At 47.6% G+C, this 25,629-nt stretch overlaps 1 protein-coding gene across 2 annotated transcripts in view; it reads right to left on the bottom strand.

The window, feature by feature from the left end:
• ELP2 (elongator acetyltransferase complex subunit 2) overlaps positions 1 to 13,198 on the bottom strand; it is a 147,586-nt gene extending 134,388 nt beyond the window's left edge. For both annotated transcript variants that reach the window (XM_069958154.1, XM_069958153.1), the window contains exon 1: positions 13,020 to 13,198. In XM_069958154.1, the coding sequence (XP_069814255.1) occupies positions 13,020 to 13,151 (132 nt within the window). In that variant the 5' untranslated portion in view covers positions 13,152 to 13,198. The remainder of the gene's footprint in view (positions 1 to 13,019) is intronic.
• Between the last annotated feature and the right edge of the window lie 12,431 nt (positions 13,199 to 25,629).

A 25,629-nucleotide genomic window follows, 5' to 3' on the forward strand; every position in this document is an offset into this window, starting at 1 on the left:
GCGGTTTATCACACATGTAGCCGCGGTAACGATAATTCAACGATAATTATGACGCGACCCTTTTAGCAAACCACACCCACTTGCCATGCCAAACTGGCGATATTTTGATTAGAAAAAGTAAAAAAGAACTGAACAGCAACCCCATGGTTAGTCTATTATCATTACTACTATCTGTCATTATTAGGGGTCTCAGCAGAGACCTGGATGTGTATATACAGGTATACAGCCTCTACAGGATGTGTATACACAGGGGGTCATATAGGAATACATGTGTATAACTATATGGTGGGTGGATACGTGTATATGACTATATGGGGGGGATGGATTGGGGTGCATTACTATACAGGAGGTACATAGGGATAGAAGTGTATGACTATATGGGGGTGGATCCGGGTGTATTACTATACAGGAGGTACATAGGGATGGGGGTACAGAACTATACATGGGAGTACATAGGGATAGAAGTGTATGACTATATGGGGGTGGATCGGGGTGTATGACTATACAGGGGGCACATAGGGATAGGGGTGTATGACTATACAGGGGGCACATAGGGGGAGGGGCAGATAGGAGTGTATGACTATACAGGGGGCGGGGCAGATAGGGGTGTATGACTATACAGGGGTGTATGACTATACGGGAGGAAAGGGGTGTATGACTATACGGGGGGGGGATAGGGGTGTATGACTATACGGGGGGGGGATAGAGGTGTATGACTATACAGGGGGGATAGGGGTGTATGACTATACAGGGGGGGATAGGGGTGTATGACTATACAGGGGGGGGGATAGGGGTGTATGACTATACAGGGGGGGGGGATAGGGGTGTATGACTATACAGGGGGGGGGATAGGGGTGTATGACTATACAGGGGGGGGGATAGGGGTGTATGACTATACAGGGGGGGGGATAGGGGTGTATGACTATACAGGGGGGGGGGATAGGGGTGTATGACTATACAGGGGGGGGGGATAGGGGTGTATGACTATACAGGGGGGGGGATAGGGGTGTATGACTATACAGGGGGGGGGATAGGGGTGTATGACTATACAGGGGGGGGGATAGGGGTGTATGACTATACAGGGGGGGGATAGGGGTGTATGACTATACAGGGGGGGATAGGGGTGTATGACTATACAGGGGGGGATAGGGGTGTATGACTATACAGGGGGGGATAGGGGTGTATGACTATACAGGGGGGGGATAGGGGTGTATGACTATACAGGGGGGGATAGGGGTGTATGACTATACAGGGGGGGATAGGGGTGTATGACTATACAGGGGGGGGATAGGGGTGTATGACTATACAGGGGGGGATAGGGGTGTATGACTATACAGGGGGGGATAGGGGTGTATGACTATACAGGGGGGGATAGGGGTGTATGACTATACAGGGGGGATAGGGGTGTATGACTATACAGGGGGGGATAGGGGTGTATGACTATACAGGGGGGGATAGGGGTGTATGACTATACAGGGGGGGATAGGGGTGTATGACTATACAGGGGGGGATAGGGGTGTATGACTATACAGGGGGGGATAGGGGGTGTATGACTATACAGGGGGGGGATAGGGGTGTATGACTATACGGGGGGTAGGGGTGTATGACTATACGGGGGGTAGGGGTGTATGACTATACAGGGGGGGATAGGGGTGTATGACTATACGGGGGGGTAGGGGTGTACTACTATACAGGGACGGCGGATGGGGGTGTATGACTATACAGGGGGGGACAGGGGTGTATGACTATACATGGGGGGATAGGGGTGTATGACTATACAGGGGGGGATAGGGGTGTATGACTATACAGGGGGGGATAGGGGTGTATGACTATACAGGGACGGCGGACGTGGGTGTATGACTATACAGGGGGGATAAGGGTTTATGACTATACAGGGGGGGATAGGGGTGTATGACTATACAGGGGGGATAGGGGTGTATGACTATACAGGGGGGGATAGGGGTGTATGACTATACAGGGGGGGATAGGGGTGTATGACTATACAGGGACGGCGGACGTGGGTGTATGACTATACAGGGGGGATAAGGGTTTATGACTATACAGGGGGGATAGGGGTGTATGACTATACAGGGGGGATAGGGGTGTATGACTATACAGGGGGGATAGGGGTGTATGACTATACAGGGGGGATAGGGGTGTATGACTATACAGGGGGGATAGGGGTGTATGACTATACAGGGGGGATAGGGGTGTATGACTATACAGAGGGGATAGGGGTGTATGACTATACAGGGGGGATAGGGGTGTATGACTATACAGGGGGGATAGGGGTGTATGACTATACAGGGGGATAGGGGTGTATGACTATACAGGGGGGGATAGGGGTGTATGACTATACAGGGGGGGATAGGGGTGTATGACTATACAGGGGGGGATAGGGGTGTATGACTATACGGGGGGGGTAGGGGTGTATGACTATACAGGGGGGATAGGGGTGTATGACTATACAGGGGGGATAGGGGTGTATGACTATACAGGGACGGCGGACGTGGGTGTATGACTATACAGGGGGGATAAGGGTTTATGACTATACAGGGGGGGATAGGGGTGTATGACTATACAGGGGGGATAGGGGTGTATGACTATACGGGGGGGGGATAGAGGTGTATGACTATACAGGGGGGGGGATAGGGGTGTATGACTATACAGGGGGGGATAGGGGTGTATGACTATACAGGGGGGGGGATAGGGGTGTATGACTATACAGGGGGGGGGATAGGGGTGTATGACTATACAGGGGGGGGGGATAGGGGTGTATGACTATACAGGGGGGGGGATAGGGGTGTATGACTATACAGGGGGGGGGGATAGGGGTGTATGACTATACAGGGGGGGGGATAGGGGTGTATGACTATACAGGGGGGGGGATAGGGGTGTATGACTATACAGGGGGGGATAGGGGTGTATGACTATACAGGGGGGGATAGGGGTGTATGACTATACAGGGACGGCGGACGTGGGTGTATGACTATACAGGGGGGATAAGGGTTTATGACTATACAGGGGGGGATAGGGGTGTATGACTATACAGGGGGGATAGGGGTGTATGACTATACAGGGGGGATAGGGGTGTATGACTATACAGGGGGGATAGGGGTGTATGACTATACAGGGGGGATAGGGGTGTATGACTATACAGGGGGGATAGGGGTGTATGACTATACAGGGGGATAGGGGTGTATGACTATACAGGGGGGGATAGGGGTGTATGACTATACAGGGGGGGATAGGGGTGTATGACTATACAGGGGGGGATAGGGGTGTATGACTATACAGGGGGGGATAGGGGTGTATGACTATACGGGGGGGTAGGGGTGTATGACTATACAGGGGGGGTAGGGGTGTATGACTATACGGGGGGGTAGGGGTGTATGACTATACAGGGGGGGATAGGGGTGTATGACTATACGGGGGGGTAGGGGTGTACTACTATACAGGGACGGCGGATGGGGGTGTATGACTATACAGGGGGGGACAGGGGTGTATGACTATACAGGGGGGGACAGGGGTGTATGACTATACAGGGGGGACAGGGGTGTATGACTATACAGGGGGGGATAGGGGTGTATGACTATACAGGGGGGATAGGGGTGTATGACTATACAGGGACGGCGGACGTGGGTGTATGACTATACAGGGGGGATAAGGGTTTATGACTATACAGGGGGGATAGGGGTGTATGACTATACAGGGGGGATAGGGGTGTATGACTATACAGGGGGGATAGGGGTGTATGACTTTACGGGGGAATAGGGGTGTATGACTATACAGGGGGATAGGGGTGTATGACTATACAGGGGGATAGGGGTGTATGACTATACAGGGGGGGATAGGGGTGTATGACTATACGGGGGGGTAGGGGTGTATGACCATACGGGGGGGTAGGGGTGTATGACTATACAGGGGGGGATAGGGGTGTATGACTATACGGGGGGGTAGGGGTGTACTACTATACAGGGACGGCGGATGGGGGTGTATGACTATACAGGGGGGGACAGGGGTGTATGACTATACAGGGGGGGATAGGGGTGTATGACTATACAGGGGGGGGATAGGGGTGTATGACTATACAGGGGGGGATAGGGGTGTATGACTATACAGGGGGGGTAGGGGCAGGGCCGGCCTTTGGGGTGTGCGAGCTGTGCGGTTGCACAGGGCGCATCACTCCTGGCCAGCTAGGGGGCGCTCTGGCAGACAGTCAGCTGCACACTTAACTGGTCTGGCAGACAGACGTTCTGTCTGTCTGCCAGAGCGCCCCCCTAGCTGGCCGCCTGCCCTCCTTACATAGTAGTTGGTTTGGGCGCTCCAGAAGATAGACGGGCTAGGGACCTGGCAAAGTAATGTTCGGGTTGATCCCGGTAAGCTCCGCCCCCCGCCGACAAGCCCCGCCCCCGGCACCCACCACATGTGGGAGGCTGACTTTTTTCTTGCCACATTGCAGCCTGCAGGGTGCTCAGGTCCCATCAGTGTGGTGACCTGTGACCTCTGCCCAGCCATGTGCGTCCTCCCTCCTCCTCCTCAGCAATGCTGCAGCCTCCAGGATCCTGGGCCCCTGCTGTAAGTCTGATGATTCTCTCTCCTCTGTCTCTCTACCTCTTTCCCTTCTATCTATCTATCTCTATCTATCTATATATCAGCTGAAACAGTGCATAACTACTGCCCCCAGCATACCCAACAGCTAAACAGTACATAACTACTGCCCCCATCATACCCCAACAGCTAAACAGTGCATAACTACTGCCCCCATCATACCCCAACAGCTAAACAGTGCATAACTACTCCCCCCAGCATACCCAACAGCTAAACAGTACATAACTACTGCCCCCAGCATACCCAACAGCTAAACAGTACATAACTACTGCCCCCATCATACCCCAACAGCTAAACAGTGCATAACTACTCCCCCCAGCATACCCAACAGCTAAACAGTACATAACTACTGCCCCCAGCATACCCAACAGCTAAACAGTACATAACTACTCCCCCCAGCATACCCAACAGCTAAACAGTACATAACTACTGCCCCCAGCATACCCCAACAGCTAAACAGTGCATAACTACTACCCCCAGCATACCCCAACAGCTAAACAGTGCATAACTACTACCCCCAGCATACCCCAACAGCTAAACAGTGCATAACTACTGCCCCCAGCATACCCCAACAGCTAAACAGTGCATAACTACTACCCCCAGCATACCCCAACAGCTAAACAGTGCATAACTACTGCCCCTAGCATACCCCAACAGCTAAACAGTGCATAACTACTGCCCCTAGCATACCCCAACAGCTAAACAGTGCATAACTACTGCCCCCAGCATACCCCAACAGCTAAACAGTGCATAACTACTACCCCCAGCATACCCCAACAGCTAAACAGTGCATAACTACTGCCCCCAGCATACCCCAACAGCTAAACAGTGCATAACTACTGCCCCCAGCATACCCCAACAGCTAAACAGTGCATAACTACTGCCCCCAGCATACCCCAACAGCTAAACAGTGCATAACTACTGCCCCCAGCATACCCCAACAGCTGAAACAGTGCATAACTACTGCCCCCAGCATACCCCAACAGCTAAACAGTACATAACTACTGCCCCCAGCATACCCCAACAGCTAAACAGTACATAACTACTGCCCCCAGCATACCCAACAGCTAAACAGTGCATAACTACTGCCCCCAGCATACCCCAACAGCTAAACAGTGCATAACTACTACCCCCAGCATACCCCAACAGCTAAACAGTGCATAACTACTGCCCCTAGCATACCCCAACAGCTAAACAGTGCATAACTACTGCCCCTAGCATACCCCAACAGCTAAACAGTGCATAACTACTGCCCCCAGCATACCCCAACAGCTAAACAGTGCATAACTACTACCCCCAGCATACCCCAACAGCTAAACAGTGCATAACTACTGCCCCCAGCATACCCCAACAGCTAAACAGTGCATAACTACTGCCCCCAGCATACCCCAACAGCTAAACAGTGCATAACTACTGCCCCCAGCATACCCCAACAGCTGAAACAGTGCATAACTACTGCCCCCAGCATACCCCAACAGCTAAACAGTACATAACTACTGCCCCCAGCATACCCCAACAGCAAAACAGTACATAACTACTGCCCCCAGCTTACCAACAGCTAAACAGTGCATAACTACTGCCCCCAGCATACCCCAACAGCTAAACAGTGCATAACTACTGCCCCCAGCATACCCCAACAGCTGAAACAGTGCATAACTACTGCCCCCAGCATACCCCAACAGCTAAACAGTACATAACTACTGCCCCCAGCATACCCCAACAGCTAAACAGTACATAACTACTGCCCCCAGCATACCCAACAGCTAAACAGTGCATAACTACTGCCCCCAGCATACCCCAACAGCTAAACAGTGCATAACTACTGCCCCCACGGTAAACAGTGTAATTGCCAAATAGGCCAAGTCCAAATTTGCTGTTTTTTAGTGAAGTCACATCCCAGAGAAAAATTCAAAAAGTGATTAAAAGGTCACATATATAACGGGGGGGGGGGTAGATGATTGATAGATACATACATAGATGGTACTTCTATCGGGGGTCGGGGGGTTTGGGGGGGCTGGGGTTTAGGGGTGGAGCTTGTTGTAGTAGGATTTAGTATACTGTATCTAAATCCTACAGCCTCCTGTCCCGTTTGTGGATTTATTGTGGGGGGTTGTCTGGAGGGATGGGAGGCTGTGAGATTTAGTCTATGTCACCATTAGGGGGTATCAACAGGGGCGGGGGGGGGGGGGGCGCCAAAAGAAAGTTTCGCACAGGGCGCCATCTACCCTAAGGCCGGCCCTGGGTAGGGGTGTTTCACTATACAGGGACGGCGGACGTGGGTGTATGACTATACAGGGGGGATAAGGGTTTATGACTATACAGGGGGGGATAGGGGTGTATGACTATACGGGGGAATAGGGGTGTATGACTATACAGGGGGATAGGGGTGTATGACTATACAGGGGGGGATAGGGGTGTATGACTATACAGGGGGGGATAGGGGTGTATGACTATACAGGGGGGGATAGGGGTGTATGACTATACAGGGGGGGATAGGGGTGTATGACTATACAGGGGGGGATAGGGGTGTATGACTATACAGGGGGGGGATAGGGGTGTATGACTATACAGGGGGGGATAGGGGTGTATGACTATACAGGGGGGGACAGGGGTGTATGGCTGTAGTCCCCTCAGTAACAGTACAGGACTGTAACATAGGAGGAATGGATGTGCTGCAGCAGGCAGGATACCACACACAGCAATAACTTATCCTGCCCGCTGCAGCCCATTTTTCCTCCTATCCTGTACTGTTACTGAGGGGATGAGATGACAGGTCAGCTGCTCCCAAGTGCTGCTCCTCCAGCGCTGACACGGCCGCGTCCCTGCACACACAGGACAACGTGTGCAGCGCTCGCCGGCCGGGTGGGGTGGGGGGGGGGGGCGCTCGGACAGGACTGGTCCGGGAGGGGGTACCAGCACAGTCCCGTACGAGTACCCCCCCACACACACACACACACCCGGCCGACGAGCGCTACACACGTTGTCCTGTGTGTGCAGGGACGCGGCCGTGTCAGCGCTGGAGGAGCAGCAGCACGTGAGGGCGGCTGTCCTGTACTACCCTCGGTGAGCAGGGACGCCGTGCGGCAGGACAGGACCTCAGAGAGGGCGGACAGGTGCGCGCACGGGGGGGCGGGGGGAAGGTCGCTTGGACCAGTCGGGGGCGGTGCGGGCGATACCGGCGTCCCTGCACATGACATGCAGCGCTCGTGCCGGGCCGCTTGTGTGTGTGCGCACGTGGGCCTCTGACAGGATGGGCGCGGGGACATAAAATACAAAAATACCGCAATTACCGTCCTGGCTAAGTTGAAGTCGGTTAACCGACGCCAGTGACGGTATCGGTATTTTTGCGGTATACCGCCCAGCCCTACTGTAGCCCCACTCTACATGGTAGTTAGGTAGCTGTGTACAAGGAGGTATGCTGGGAGTTGTAGTGCACAAGGAGGTATGCTGGGAGTTGTGTTAGGAGGCTGCTACTGCACAACTGCAACTCCCAGCATATTTCCTTGTGCACTAAAACTCCCAGCATACCTCATTGTGCACTACAACTCCCAGCATACCTTCTTGTGTACAAGGAGGTATGCTGGGAGTTGTAGTGCACAAGGAGGTATGCTGGGAGTTGTAGTGCACATCATATCCGCGGCCTGGGTGTGTGTGGGGGGGTCATTATATTAGTATTTTAGGCTTTTTTTCATACTTGAAGTATCAAAATGGTATTGAATATCGAAATAAAAAATATGGTATCGATATCGAACTCAAAATTCTGGTATCATGTCATCCCTAGCGCTAGAAGCGTTATCTGGAAAATCTGAGAGATTGGTTCGCTTTAAGGCCCTATTACACTGAATGATTATTGACCTCACTTGGCTGATTACTGACAGTTCAGGACAATAATGATTCAGTGTAATACACATGTTGAAAGACAAAGATCAGCCGACGTGCATTAGGTTGGCAGATCGTGGTCTTTCCACATGCTAAAACATCAGCGATGGTCTGCAGCGCACCATTCCATGTTATAGGAGCAGCGTCAGAAGACCGCCGCTGACTTCGATGGGCCGTCCAAACAATCTAAGGCCCCTTCCACTGCTCCCTGCTTGCTGTCTGTGCATGTAATAGCTCTGTGCAGCGAGCAGGGAACGAGGGGCAAGTGAGCTCCAATATTCCGTAAAATATCAAGGGATGTAATTGGGCTCCTATTCTTGTGAATAGTGTATGAGTACTTTTAACTAGGAATACCCTTTCAAATAAGCACCCGGGATAGTCACACAGTCAGAATGAAGAAAAGCATTTATCAGTTGTAGATTCTGTAAGACATAAAACATTCTGGCACGCCGTCTTACAATTTCAATGAAAAATTATCCAAACAAAACAAGCATCACTCCATAAGTTTCCCTCATTTTCTAATTGCTCCAATAACTTGGGTTTATTAGCCACCTAGGATTTGTGTGAACCTTTCACTTAGGACTGGGCGATAATGGCCTAAATCAATATCGCGATTTATCGTACATGTAGCCGCGGTAACGATAAATTGAACGATAATTATGACACGCCCCTTTTAAAAGCCCCATTTTCTGATGGTAATACAAACGTGGATTTATTCCATATAACAATGTGCAGCAAACTTCACAAGTAATACACGTTTTGGCGTCTCCTACACCATTTTCAAGTGGCACTTGAAAATGGCGTAGGAGATGACGAAACATTTTATATTACTTGTGAAGTTTGCTGCACATTGTTATATGGAATAGATCCACGTTTGTATTACCATCAGAGTGCTGCAGAGTATCTTTTACTAGCTGACTTGGTATTGAACTGCTGGCCTCCACAGTTCGTTTAGTGTGCTGCCTATATTGTTTGCTTTATCTATCTATCTAACTCCTATCTATCTATCTTATCTATCTATCTAACTCCTATCTATCTATCTCCTATCTATCTATCTATCTCTCTATCTATATGTGTGTGTGTGTATGTATAGACAGATAGAGAGGAGATAGAGAGCTAGATAGGAGATAGATAGATAGATAGATAGATAGATAGATGATATGATATAGATAGATATAGATAGATGTTCTATCTATCTCCTATCTATCTATCTATCTAGATGTTTTATCTATCTCCTCTCTCTATCTCTGTCTATGTATATCATCTATCTATCTCTCTCTATCTCCTCTCTATCTGTCTATACATACACACACACATATAGATAGATAGATAGATAGATAGATAGATAGATAGGAGATAGATGATATACATAGACAGATAGAGAGAGGAGATAGATGATATAGATAGATGTTCTATCTATCTATCTATCTCCTCTCTCTATCTGTCTATGTATATCATCTATCTCCTATCTATCTTTCTATCTTCTATCTATCTATCTATCTATCTATCTATCTATATGTGTGTGTGTGTGTGTGTGTTTATGTATAGACAGATAGAGAGGAGATAGGAGATAGATAGATAGATAGATAGAGATAGATAGATAGATAGATGATATACATAGACAGATAGAGAGAGGAGATAGATAGATAGATAGTAGATAGATGATATAGATAGATGTTCTATCTATCTATCTGTCTATGTATATCATCTATCTCCTCTCTCTATCTGTCTATGTATATTATCTATCTCCTATCTAGCTCTCTATCTCCTCTCTATCTGTCTATACATACACACACACAGATAGATAGATAGATAGATAGATAGATAGATAGATAGATAGATAGATAGATAACAGGAATCTCCACGGCACTCCAAAGTAATCAAAAAATTGTGATTTATTCCATGGTGAAAACAGCACAGCAAAGTGTCAAAATAGCGACGTTTCGACGACCTCCGTCGTCTTTTTCAAGCGTCGCTATTTTGACACTTTGTTGTGCTGTTTTCACCATGGAATAAATCACAATTTTTTGGTTACTTTGGAGTGCCGTGGAGATTCCTGTTATATATCCAGCCAAGTCGTGGTCTCGACTGTCCGCTGGCACCCAATACACCGTGCAAAGGTGGTGCCGCTCCAAGATTCATTATATCTAGATAGATAGATAGATAGATAGATAGATAGATAGATAGATAGATAGATAGATAGATAGGAGATAGATAATATACATAGACAGATAGAGAGAGGAGATAGATAGATAGATAGATAGTAGATAGATAGAACATCTATCTATATCATCTATCTTCTATCTATCTATATGTGTGTGTGTATGTATAGACAGATAGAGAGGAGATAGAGAGATAGATAGATAGATGATATACATAGACAGATAGAGAGAGGAGATAGATAAAACATCTAGATAGATAGATAGGAGATAAATAGATAGATAGTAGATAGATAGATAGATAGATGATATACATAGACAGATAGAGAGAGGAGATAGATAGATGATAGGAGATAGATAAAACATCTATCTATATCATCTATCTATATCATCTATCTATCTACTATCTATCTATTTATCTCCTATCTATCTATCTAGATGTTTTATCTATCTCCTCTCTCTATCTGTCTATGTATATCATCTATCTATCTATCTATCTATCTATCCATCCATCTATCCATCCCCAGTCACTCAGTGGCTGCAGGGGGTCAGGTATAGGTCGGCACCTCCTTGCTCCCCCGGGCACCGCTCTCTCTCTCCCGCACAGGAATCCTCGGCCCCTGTCACTCGGTGCTGTAGCACATATACCTGTGTCCCGGACTGAGCCTCACTCACGGCTGCTTCCAGCACTGACAAAACATAACGGCGCTCCGAGAATTCCTGTGCGGGACAGAGTGCGGTGGCCAGTGAAGCATGGAGGTGCCGACCCATACCTGACCCCAAACTATATACGCGGGAGAGGGGGGGGCAGGGCTTACCGTGCAGCTAGGAGAAGTGAGCCGCCCGGCAGCAGCAGCGCTGAGCACACACTGGAGGGGACGCTGCGGTCTGAGTGCCGGCTGTCACATCTCCAGCCTTCCTCTTCAGCCCCCCGCAGCAGGATCCCTTGCCCTGCAGCAGTATATGTGCGTCCTGGCTCGGGAGGTGAATCGGAGCATCAGCTGTCCAGCCCCCACCTCTCCACGCGGGAGCCCTCTCTCTCCCTGCACCAGAGCATGCGGCCGCCGGGGGGGGGGGGGGGAATACCGCAGATACCGTCCTGGCAGAGTTGAGGTCGGTTAACCGACGCCAGTGACGGTATCGGTATTTTTGCGGTATACCGCCCAGCCCTAGCAGGAGGCATTATTACTATATGGGGGCACAGCAGGGGTCACTAGAACTATATAGGGGGCCCAGCAGGGAGCATTATTACTATATGGATGACACAGGAGGAGCCATTATTACTATATGAGAGCAGAGCAGGGGACATTATTACTATAATGGGGGCACAGCAGGAGACATTATTACTATATATGGAGGGGCACAGCAGGGGGCATAACTACTATATTGAGGACACATCAGGAGGCATTATTACTATATGGAGTGACACAGCAGGGGACATTATTTATACGTAAGGGGCACAGCAGGGAGCATTATTACTATATGGAGGGCACAGGAGGAGCCATTATTATTATTATATGAGAGCAGAGCAGGGGACATTATTACTATATAGGGGGCACAGCAGGAGACATTATTACTATATATGGAGGGGCACAGCAGGGGGCATAATTACTATATTGAGGACACATCAGGGGGCATTATTACTATATGGAGGGCACAGGAGGAGCCATTATTACTATATGAGAGCAGAGCAGGGGACATTATTACTATATAGGGGGCACAGCAGGAGACATTATTACTATATATGGAGTGGCACAGCAGGGGGCATAACTACTATATTGAGGACACATCAGGGGGCATTATTACTATATGGAGGGGCACAGCAGAGGGTATTAGTAATATATGAAGGGACACAGCAGGGGATCTTACATACAGGGGAAAACCCACATACCTACTCACCTTACTGGGGACGCCACCAAACAGCTTAATTACTACTCTATGTGACCCTATAGGTGGGAAAAGATAAGGAAGTTTCTGGAAAAGTGTGGGGCATAAAGTGTTTGTCTGCCAGGTCCTGAAGAGATGTATTTTAGCTGAAATAAGTTACTGAATGACGTTTTTGTACATTGTAGAACATTGTCTGGTAGGGGTGCTTTGGTGGAGAATATTAGGAAGCACTGATAGAGATAGACAGGTCACCCATCTATCCTTGGATCCTGAAAGGGGAAATCTGACATCTACATTTATATGTTCTCAGAACACTGGGATAGCTGTCTGGTGTGCGAGCTATGGCAACGCTCATGGTGAGCACAACATAGCTCTCCCAGACATCTGTATATATTTATTACCTTTCCGTATGTCGTTACACATAACATTGTAAACATACCAATACTCGCCCTAGCCACCCTAGCAGTGCACGCAAAGTCTTACCTGGGGGCTATACAATACTATGGAGTGACAGGTCCCGCATGCCAGCACACCACCCCGGCTCCAGCTAACACAGTGCGGGCACCGGTTGGCAGAAAAAGCTGCATGTGACAGATGAACTGTGGGGGCAGCCATGCTTGATCCTGGAAGCCGCAGTGAAGTATGGTAGTGGCTAGAATGTAGTTGCCAGAGGTCTACAGGACCTTGGATGACGTTTGGCCATGTGATCAGTCTTGCTCCCAGTAAGGTAAAGGACCTTTGATGATGTCATGACCATGTGATTAGTCACATTATTAGATTTCCTGCTGTGCTGCTGGAGGAGCTTCATGTGGTCATGTGATTGTATCCTCATCAGCCCTGCCTGGGTTCTCACATTGCGGCTTTGTTGTGTCATTATAGATACAATTACAAAAACGAAATCATTATAAACATGGGCAGTGTATTTCCCGAATCACTCCACCAGCAGCTCAGTAGTGTTTTATAACCAGGACTGGTAGATAGTTTCTGAGAATACACAGACTAATGAGAAACAGTGCTGGCGGTCTACTGCATTGTGTGCTGCCTGCTCTGCCCAGCTGTACATGTATGCTCCTCACAGAGCGCACACTACTGCACAGAGGTAACTGTGTGTGAGTAACATGCAGGGGTGCAGAGCTATTTGTGTTGTAGCCTGGGCAGTGCTAAGCTGTGTGTGTAACCTGGTTAGTGCAGGACCGTGTACTGTGCAGTGCGTCGAATAAGGGGGAAAATATCTGTTCCTGAAACTTCTGTGTGCAATGCACATGCTGCAGAACCTTCGGTGCGTGCAATGCACATGCTGCAGAACCTTCGGTGCGTGCAATGCACATGCTGCAGAACCTTCGGTGCGTGCAATGCACATGCTGCAGAACCTTCGGTGCGTGCAATGCACATGCTGCATTGATATAGGTTCTGACCTACAATTGTCAGGCGCAGACCGTGCACCGCTACGTGTAATAGCGGTGCACAGCTGACGATATGAAAAGAAGAATACATTACCTATCAAGGCTGCAGGGCTTCTCCCCAAGTCCCGCGCACTACAGCTTCACAGCGGCTTGTTTCAGCTGACAGGCCGCTCGGCCAATCACAGGCCGGGACCGCCGCGGCCAGTGATTGGCTGAGTGGCCTGTCAGCTGAGACAAGCCGCTGTGAAGCTGGAGCGCGCAGGACTTGGGGAGAAGCACAGACAAGGAGAGGAGCCCTGCAGCCTGGATAGGTATGTATACAGTTTAACCCCTTAGCGACCCATGACGTATCTGATACGTCATGGTGCCGCAGGGGGTGTTCAGAGCGGGGTCCCGGTGGATCTGATCGATCTTTGCTGTGTATATACACAGCATTGATCTCTATGAGAGATCAGTGCTGTGTATATACAAGTCCCCCAGGGGGACTTCTAGTTAAAGTAAAAATAAAAGTAAAAATGTTTTTTTATTAATAAAAAAATCCCCTCCCCCATTAAAAGTCCAAATCACCCCCCCTTTTCCCATTTTATAAATATAAATAAATAAACATATTTAGTATCGCCGCACGCGTAACCGCCCGAACTATTAATTAATCACATTACTGATCTCGCACGGTAAACGGCGTCAGCGCAAAAAAATTCCAAAGTGCAAAATTGTGCATTCTTGGTCGCATCAAATCCACAAAAAAATGTAATAAAAAGTGATCAAAAAGTCGCACATGCGCAATCAAGGTACCGATAGAAAGTACGCGTCATGGCGCAAAAATGACACCTCACACAGCCCCATAGACCAAAGTAAAAAAGCGCTGTAAGCATGGGAATAGAGCGATTTTAAGGAACATATATTTGTTAACAATGGTTTGAATTTTTTTCAGGCCATCAGATACAATAAAAGTTATACATGTTACATATTGTTGTAATCGTAACAACTTGAGGAACGTGCATAACAAGTCAGTTTTACCCAAGGGCGAACGGCGTAAATGCAAAACTCCCCGAAATTCAAAACAAATTCCTTTTTTTTTCAATTTGACAGCGCAAAAGATTTTTTTCCGGTTTCGCAGCATATGTTATGGAAAAATAATGCCTGTCATTGCAAAGTACAATTGGTTTCGCAAAAAACAATTGGTTTCGCAAGCGCTATGGACTTTTAAACAGAAAGTGGAAAAAGCAAAAGTGCAAAAACGAAAATTGGCTTTGACCTTAAGGGGTTAAACAAGGGCTGCCAGGACATTGGTAACAATGTCCCTGCAGCCCTTGTTAAACGATTATCGGGCCGTGTAATAGGCCCAGTTAACGAGCGCCGATCTAGCAGATTAGTGCTCATTTACAGGTATTATTGCGATGTAATGTTCCTGTCACGGTGGGGTCCGAGGGTGCCGGGCCCTTCTCCTCTCAGCATACACACGAGGGAATATCTTTAATAAAAGTCTTCACACAGTAGCAGTGAAAGGATATGGAAACTTTACTTGAAGAACAACTTAGTACACTCCAGTACAGCATACTTGGTAAAGAGGATTTCAAGGATAATGTGGATAGACCTGTTCCAGGGACTTTATAGGTTTTAGCCTTTATAAGGGTGCGTGTGAATAGATACTTGAGTTACTGAGAGAAAATGACGCTGTCAACACTCACTGACTTGCAGGAGGAAGACGCATGGACATACTGTCTTGAGAGAAATTGACACTGTCGATGCTCACTATCATGTAGGAGGAAGACGCATGGACACACTGACTTGGAAGCCAGGAAGATGTGGACGGTGAGCGGGAGACCCTCTATCACTTCACCAATCCGACAGCAGGCACTAATAAATACAGAGAATGTCCTGCTGAGACTTAGAAGACACGTATTAGTCCTTATGGCTGACTGGAAACAGGTTAGGAGGCTGAACATTAAGTCTGACAGGATTACTGAGGTCAGCAAAGGTAACAGCATCTCACAAGGCAGATGTAGATAAAAAAAAGTTGTTTATTCCAGCATGGCACTAATACAACGTTTCAACCGCAATGGTCTTTTTCAAGTATACAGGATCAGAAACATGTGATGGTATATAAAGCCATTCCAGCCATTGTTGGTAGCTGGGTGCCAGATGAGTGGTGCCGAGGGCTGCCTGGCAGAAAGTCCTGGAAGCTGCTGCAGGCAGGAGGGGGCTTACCCGAGCAGGAGCTGGGTGGGGGAGCTGTTCCTACCGGACAGGTGCTTGGGGCTGCCCCAACACCGACAAAAGTATTATCCTTGGCGACCACCACAACTGTGCCAGGGGCAGTTAGAAGTGTGCAAGAAGCCCTGGGGGAAGAAGCAGCAGCTGCTAACAGAGGATGTGGTCCGCGGATAACAGAGCATGAGAATAAAGCCTATGTGTGAACCCAGCCTTATGGATTTGGCAATAACTTATCTATCAATTGCACTGGGAAAAATGTTCTTAGGGTGGTATTACAGGGGCCGATGGGGGCCCAATAATGTAATGGCCCAGAACGGTAATTATTGTCAGGCGTCTGGAGGTATACTGTTGCCATTGGCAACCCTGGACTGTCTGTATTGGGGCCTATGTATTTGTTTCTTTTTCCTAGCCTCTCTTGTGGTGGAATTTTAAATGAGCATGGTTTTCTGTCATATATTTATTTAATATGTTGTTATGTATTAACCCCTTAAGGACAGAGCCTGAAATGGCCTTAATGACAGAGACAAATTTTATGAATCTGACCAGTGTCACTTTATTCATTAATAACTTCGGGATGCTTTTACCTATCCGGCTGATTCTGAGATTGTTTTCTCGTGACATATTGTACTTTACATTTCTGGTAAATTGGAGTCGATACTCATAACAAATCTTTATGAAAAAAAACCAAATAATGTGAAAAAATGTGAAAAAATGCATTTTTCCAACTTTGAATTTTTTTGCGTATACAGAAAGTGGTTATACCACATAAATTATATATTAAATAGCATTAGCAACATGCCTAATTTATGTTGGCGGCATTTATTAAACTATCTTTCATTTTTTTTAGATGATAGGAAGCTTAAAACATTAGCAGCAAATTTCCAAATTTTCAGTAAAATTTCTAAATCAGATATTTTTAGGGACCTGTTCAGGTTGGTTAAAGTGTATTTGAGGGGCCTGTATGCTAGAAAGCCCCACAAAGCACCCCATTTCAGAAACTGCACCCCCCAAACTCTGCAAAAGCATATCCAGAAAGTGTTTTAACCCTTTAGGGGAGTCACAGAAATAAAAGCTAAGTGTGTAAGGAATTTGAAAATTTTAATTTTCTGTGCAGAGATTTTATTGTAATCCAATATTTTTCATAATTATAAACCTATTACCAGAGAAATGCACCCCAATAATTATTGTCCCTTTTCTGCAGTTTATAGAAATACCCCATATGTGACCCTATTGCGCTATTTGACGCAACCATAAGCCTCAGATATAAAGGAGTACCTAGTGAATTTCAACGCCTCCGTTATATTTGGTCATTTTTGACTGTACCACTTCAGGTTGGCAGAGGCTCTGGGGTGCCAAAACCTAAAAAACACCCCTAAAGGGACACCATTTAGAAAACTACACCCCTCAAGGAATGTAACAAGGGGTGCGGTGAGCATCTGGACCCCACAGGTGCTTCACAGATTTTCCGAACAATATGGCGTGAAAAAAGAAAAATTTACTTTTTACACTAAAACGTTGTTCTAGCCTTCAATTTTTCATTTTCTTAAAGGGATAAGAGGCAATGAAATGAAATTTTTCCCTTTCACGTCACATTGTTCCACATTTGTGCCCGTCACCAAGGGGTCCATATCCTCACTGCACCCCTTCTTAGATTCTCTGAGGGGTGCAGTTTCCAGAATGGGGTCACTTGTGGGGGGTTTCCAGTGTTTTGGCAGCACGAGGGCTCTGTAAATGCGACATGGCGTTCATCATCCATTCTAGCCAAATCCAACCTCCAAAATCCAAATGGCGCTCCTTCCCTTCGGAGGCTTGCCCTGCGCCCACATGGCGCTTTATGTCCACATGTGGGGTATTTACGGACTCAAGGGGAATTGCTCTACACATTTTGTTTTTTTTCCCTCTTTTAACCCCTTGTGAAAATGATAAATTCAAGGCTAAACCAACATTATAGTGTAAAAAATGTAATATTTCATTTTCACGCCACATTGTTCCACATTTGTAGCCCGTCACCAGTGGGGTCCATATGCTCACTACACCCCTTGTTACATTCCTTGAGGGGTGCAGTTTCCATAATGGGGTCACTTGTGGGGGGTTTCAACTGTCTTGGCAACACAGGGGCCTTTTGAATGCAACATGGCCCCTCGAAATCCATTCCATCCAAATCCAGCCTTCAAAAACCAAATGGCGCTCCGTCCCTTCGGAGGCTTACCCTGCACCCGCATGGCGCTTTATGTACACATGTGGGGTATTTCCGTACTCGGGAAATTGCGCTACACATTAAATGTTTTTTTTTATCTTTTAACCCCTTGTGAAAATGAAAAAATCATGACAAGATTAATGATTTAGAGTAAAAATTTAACAAAAATTACACTAAATGTTGGTCTAGCCTTGATTTTTTTCCATTTCCACAAGGGGTTAAAAAAGAAAATGAACACAAAACGTGTAGGGTAGTTTCCCCTGAGTACGAAAATACCCCACATGTGGGCATAATGTGCCATATGGGCACAGGGCAAGTCACCAAAGGGACAACGCCATTTAGAGGCTGGAATGGAGGATGGAGGCCATGTTGCAATTACAAAGCTCCTGTTCTGCCAGGACAGTAGAAACCCCCGACAAGTGACCCCACTCTGGAAACTACACCCCATAAGGAATCTAACAAGGGGTGCAGTGAGCATATGGACCCCACTGGTGACGGGCACTTACGTAGAACATGTGCCGAGAAAATAAAAAATACAATTTTTTTCATTTTCACGTCCCAAATGTGGCCGTCACCAGGGGACCATATCCCCACTGCCCCCCTTGTTAGATTCCTTATCGGGTGTAGTTTCCAGAATGGGGTCACTTGTGGGGGGTTTCTACTGTCCTGGCCGCACAGAGGCTTTGTAATTGCATCATGGCCTCCTCTAATGGGAATGGCGGCCATACCTACTTAGCTGGGGAAAAGGGACAATTCTAATTTATTTGGGGGTATTAGGCCAATTATTAGTTTATAAGGTTGGAAATGACAGGTGTCCATCAAACCTGTGTTGATCCAGAGGAAGGCAAAAAACCCTCGTGAGGCAGACGACAGTAGCCTCATCACTGGGAAAAATTCCTTCCCGACTCCATATTGGCGATCAGAATAATCCCCGGATCAACATGACCCCTGAAATAGGAATAAGGGACAGAATTTAGATAATGTAGAACCCCAATGACGTGTGGTACGCCTTGGAGCGATCCAGTATGCAGAGGCCGGGGTGATCAGGACAGGTGTCCCACTGGAAGATGGTGTCCTTCCTGATCCCCCTGTTACGCCACACTCTGCACTTCTTCTGGGGTCTCCCTTTCTCCAGTGTGGGGGACGTCACCTGGAGAATGTTGCCCGGGGGCAATCCGGGGTCCTTCATATCCAGAAGCTCTGGGTCCGCTCCATGGCTGCTAAATATTAGGGTTCTATTACTACTTCTGATATGTTCGGATCGTGCCGCAATCTACAGTAGCTCGGGCAGCGAGGGACCGGAAGAGGGGGTGCTGGTATAAAAGTTATCCCTGTACAGGTGGTAACCTTTATCCAGCAGTGGGAAGATCAGTTCCCGGACGATCTTCCCACTTGTTCCGAGGATGGGGGGGAGGGGGCATCTGGGGGCTGGATTCGGGTGTCCCTTCCTACATACACTCTAAGGGTACGTGCACACTGCGGAATCGCGACAGATAACCCTTCGTGCATTCCACAGCTGGCACCCACCGGCGGAGTGATGCAGGCGCACGTCTCCACACGTGTCATAGACTCCATTCTATGCAAGGGCGGATTCCGCTCTCCGTCCAACGTGTTCATTCTTTGGATGGACGACGGATTCCGCCCGTGCATAGAATGGAGTCTATGACACGGGTAGAGACATGCGCCCGCATCAGTCCGCCGGCGGGTGCCAGCTGCGGAATGCACGAAGAGTTATCCTTTGCCATTCCGCAGTGTGCACGTACCCTAAATCTGTAAGTGTACCCTGAGGTACGCTCACACAGTTTGTAGAATTTCACACCATACCGTCTTCTCTTATTGGGACGGTTCTGGCGGAAAAGACGTGTCTGGGGGGCAGCGTACGCTACGCTACCCCCAGACACGTCACAGGATGATGAGGATGAATAGAGGAAAGAAGGATCCCTCCCATTCATCCTCACTGGCTGTTTCGGTGTCGGAGGCAATAACGTATCCCTCTGACGCCGAAAACACCCTGGGGGCCATCTTTATACGGGGACTAGTATATGGGGTATGTAGTGGTGTAGTGTCAAACTTTATTCAATGTAGTGTGGTGTAATGTAGTGTTTTTTACGTGTTTTAAGTATAAAAAAAACCCTACGCCAACAAAGGAGTTGCTGATAAATGCCGCACTTATGTGCGGCACTTATAAGCAGACCGTGGCAGTAGAATATAGAAAAAAAACACCCTACGCCAAAAAGGAGGAGTTGCTGATTAGCAGCGCACTTTCGTGCGATGCTGATCAACACTCAGCTGCGATAGGGTGCGGGAAAAAAAATTCGAAAAAAAAAAAAAAAAACTTTCTACATTCTGAACATCCCTGTAGCTGCTGATAAGTGTATTACACATATCAGCCGCTAGAGGGCAGCAGAGCGCAAAATACGGAAAAAGCCGACGCTGGAGCCGAAAATAGCCGAGAGAAGCCGAACGTGACGTCACAGAGGAAGCCAAAGACCCGAACGAACACGAGGACGCCGCAAACCCGGAAGACGCCGATCAGGAGCCCGGGACAGGTGAGTAATGTACAAATACCTGCTCTGGACCCCTCAGATACCTAGTCATCATAAGGAGCATTCTCTCACCATGGTTCCCGTGGCATCGCCGTGCAGTTCACACACAGTCTCCCATGCGTTTCCGCTACTCGCCAGTAGCCTCGGATCCCGTTTAGCAAGGTTTAGAGTCCACTCCAGTAGTCGAAGTAAGCCCCAATCAGCGTACGAATTCACTGTCTGGTTTAGATGGAACAGGCACCTTTATTTGGATAATATTTACGTCCGTGTCCAAGCAGATCATGCAATTGGTCCATTCTGGTGAAGTGATATTATATGATATAAGTGATATGACAGCAGTCGCTTCGCACAGATCTGACATCGTGGCATCGTATCAAATTCTCCAACGAGTCATAGGGGTATTGCTGACATCTTATGTACTAATAGACTCCTCCTCACAACACATCTTTAATTTGGCAGATCTCAACCCGGGATTAGTGTCCAATCTGTGAAAGATAAAACAACGTTAAAAACATGTAAATATAAATAAAACATGAACATAAAAAATCCCATTATACGGACTTAACGCATCACATACCAGGCAGCACCTTGTATTCCAAGTTCAATCCCTTTGGGGCCAAAGTGCCCAACAGAAAAATCCACTTTAAGGGTATATTCACACGAGCCCGGCAGATCCTGGCAGTTCCCACACACTACATACTTGCTGCGGTCTAAACGACCGCAGCGAGTATGTAATTCTGCCGCCCTTAACCCCTTCTGCTCCCGCCCGGCTCCCCCGCTGTAAGCATATTTTACCTGTCCTCGCTGCACGGGTCCGGCGTCCTGCTCTCCCACCCGGCCAATCAGTGGCTGCGGCTGGGCAACACACTAATTGGCCGGACGTGAGAGCAGGACGCCGGACCCGTGCAGCAAGGACAGGTAAAGTATGCTTACAGCGGGGGAGCCGGGCGGGAGCAGAAGGGGTTAAGGGTGGCAGAATTACATACTCGCTGCGGTCATTTAGACCGCAGCAAGTATGTAGTGTGTGGGGAACTGCCAGGACCTGCCGGGCTCGCAGCGAGAATCTCGCTGCGAGCCCGTTCGTGTGAATATACCCTAACTCCAGCTTTTTTAACTTAAGTTTCCTATCACCACCTCTCACTAGTGGTGCAACATGATCTATTACACGAAATTGTAGCTGACTGATGGTATGTCTCGCTTCTAGAAAATGTTGGGGAATTGGCACGAGATTATATAAACTCTACAACTAAATCTTTGCTTAATTGTAAATTTCTGTCCTGTGTGGGGATGACTAAAAGTCACTACCCTGGAGCCAAATGCTTAGAGTTAGACGAGTGGTTGGACAAGAGGAGGTAGTGGATGAAAGACTGAACTCTATGGGCCACATGTATCATCCAGCGAACGGATGATTTTCGGCGAAAGTGCCGATTTGCGTATTATTTTATACGGAAATGGCCGATTTGCGAATAAATTATTCGCAAATCGGCACTTTCCGCCAAGTACGCCAGGGAGGCGGAAAGGGGCGTGTAGTGGGCGGAACGGAGGGCGCGGACTCAGAGTCCGCGCGATTTACCATCCGTTCCGCCCAAATATACGCCGAAAACCTACTCCAGTCCTCAGCTGGCGTAGGTTTTCGGCGGTGCGCACCGGCGCGCACGGGATTTATGTAGAGGCAGTCCGCCTCTACATAAATCTCCGTATCGCCGGAGCTGCGGGGGCATTTTTAAGTCCGGCGTAAAAAACGCCGGACTTAATAAATGCCCCCCTATGTGTGAGAAATTCATTGCCAGGGGATATCCTCCACCACTAGTTCAAAAACATAACAATAGGGCTCTGGATATGCCGAGGTCTGATTTATTTAAACCCAAATTGCGTATTATGGAAAAGCGTATATCTTTCATCTCCACTTTTGGACCACTTAGTGGTAAAATTGCAAACATTCTCAGAAAAAATTGGGGTATTATTGCCAATGGATGCCCTAAGATAGAGGAGTTTGAGAATCCCCCTATGATATCATACAAACGTACACGCAATATTAAAGACATGGTGGTGAAATCAGATGTTGGCATATCTAGAGGCCTCAGACAGACTACACTTAAGACCAGTAAAATGGGATGCTTCCCATGTTTGAGTTGCTCTTGTTGCAGTAATATGCTGAAAGGTGATACATTTAGTCATCCCCACACAGGACAGAAATTTACAATTAAGCAAAGATTTAGTTGTAGATCTGATTATGTTGTTTATACAATCTCATGCCCTTGTGGTTTATATTATGTGGGGAAGACCACTAATGAAATTAGGGTGAGGATCCAGAAACATAAGAGTACGATCCGGACAGGGAAAACAGAATTACCAATTCCCCAACATTTTCTGGAAGCGAGACATACCATCAGTCAGCTACAATTTCGTGTAATAGATCATCTTGCACCACTAGTGAGAGGTGGTGATAGGAAACTTAAGTTAAAAAAGCTGGAGTTAAAGTGGATTTTTCTGTTGGGCACTTTGGCCCCAAAGGGATTGAACTTGGAATACAAGGTTCTGCCTGGTATGTGATGCGTTAAGTCCATATAATGGGATTTTTTATGTTTATTTATGTTTTATTTATATTTACATGTTTTTAACATTGTTTTATCTTTCACAGATTGGACACTAATCCCGGGTTGAGATCTGCCAAATTAAAGATGTGTTGTGATGAGGAGTCTATTAGTACATAAGATGTCAGCAATACCCCTATGACTCGTTGGAAAATTTGATACGATGCCACGATGTCAGATCTGTGCGAAGCGACTGCTGTCATATCACATCATAATATCACTTCACCAGAATGGACCAATTGCATGATCTGCTTGGACACGGACGTAAATTTTATCCAAATAAAGGTGCCTGTTCCATCTAAACCAGACAGTGAATTCGTACGCTGATTGGGGCTTACTTCGACTACTGGAGTGGACTCTAAACCTTGCTAAACGGGATCCGAGGCTACTGGCGAGTAGCGGACACGCATGGGAGACTGTGTGTGAACTGCGCGGCGATGCCACGGGAACCATGGTGAGAGAATGCTCCTTATGATGACTGATTAGTCAATGGACGTTGTTGCCCTGTTGGTACCATCATGAAGTGACTGTGGAAAGAAGTGACATTACCATCTACACTAGTGATGGACCGTGTTTACACATCTAAGAGACACTGTGGATGTGGGTGTGATGTGTGTCGGCTACATCTATCGAGCCGGAATTTGATAAAGAACTTGGCTTCAGATGATGATCTAAGAAGAATTGGATGACATCTAACGTACGTTTGGACGTGCTCTACTGAACATGGACTCATCAATGGGGTTTGCTGATATCTGTGTAGTATGGCGTCTGTGGTCGCTATGACAGCGGTCAGCTGACCGCTCGAGGTAACGCCCACGGCGCTGCGATTGGCTATTGTTAGCGCATGCGCGGTGGATCCGGCAGGACGCCGGCATCTGCGCATGACGCGCTCCTTCCTAGCTCTATTTGGAGATCGCAGCTGCAGGGAGGTGGGTCTCTCTGTGTATGATTTTAACCTATAAAGCACCTTTTGTGAGTTCTAATAAAGTATATGTGTATAATGAGTGTGTCACAGGGGTGGTATGGGTTAAATTACTTTAATTGTACAAATTGGATTACACCAGCTATTGGCTGGAATGGCTTTATATACTATGACATGTTTCTGATCCTGTATACTTGAAAAAGACCGTTGCGGTTGAAACGTTGTATTGGTGCCATGCTGGAATAAACAACTTTTTTTTATCTACATCCGCCTTGTGAGATGCTGTTACCTTTGCTGAGCTTTGGACTGTTTTTGCCCTATTTGGACACTAGGGTTGGTAACTATTGCATCTCTCACTAACATGTGATTTATTTATTTACTAAGACTGGCAAGTCTAAGAAGAGGAGTGCTATAGTATATTTTTTTATTTAGGATTACTGAGGTGACATAGGGAGGTTAGATGTGACTCTGGCAAAGCTTTCCCCTGGCCAATCTTTAGAGTCATATAGGTTGCAGGGGAGGAGCACTGATCAAGCTCAACACTTGTTTCATTGGAGATTAATACATAACAACATATTAAATAAATATATGACAAAACCATGCTCATTTAAAATTCCACCACAAGAGAGGCTAGGAAAAAGAAACAAATACATAGGCCCCAATACAGACAGTCCAGGGTTGCCAATGGCAACAGTATACCTCCAGACGCCTGACAATAATTACCGTTCTGGGCCATTACATTATCGGGCCCCCATCGGCCCCTGTAATACCACCCTAAGAACATTTTTCCCAGTGCAATTGATAGATACCCTGTAAGTTATTGCCAAATCCATAAGGCTGGGTTCACACATAGGCTTTATTCTCATGCTCTGTTATCCACGGACCACATCCTCTGTTAGCAGCTGCTGCTTCTTCCCCCAGGGCTTCTTGCACACTTCTAACTGCCCCTGGCACAGTTGTGGTGGTCGCCAAGGATAATACTGTCGTCGGTGTTGGGCAGCCCCAAGCACCTGTCCGGTAGGAACAGCTCCCCCACCCAGCTCCTGCTCGGGTAAGCCCCCTCCTGCCTGCAGCAGCTTCCAGGAATTTCTGCCAGGCAGCCCTCGGCACCACTCATCTGGCACCCAGCTACCAACAATGTAGCGGGCAGGTGTGCTGGGTTGCCCCAACAACGGCGAAGGAATTATCCTCGGGGACGGGCACCACACTGTGCCAGG

This window comes from Dendropsophus ebraccatus, chromosome 2, assembly GCF_027789765.1.
Source record: "Dendropsophus ebraccatus isolate aDenEbr1 chromosome 2, aDenEbr1.pat, whole genome shotgun sequence".
NCBI classification, from domain to species: domain Eukaryota; kingdom Metazoa; phylum Chordata; class Amphibia; order Anura; family Hylidae; genus Dendropsophus; species Dendropsophus ebraccatus.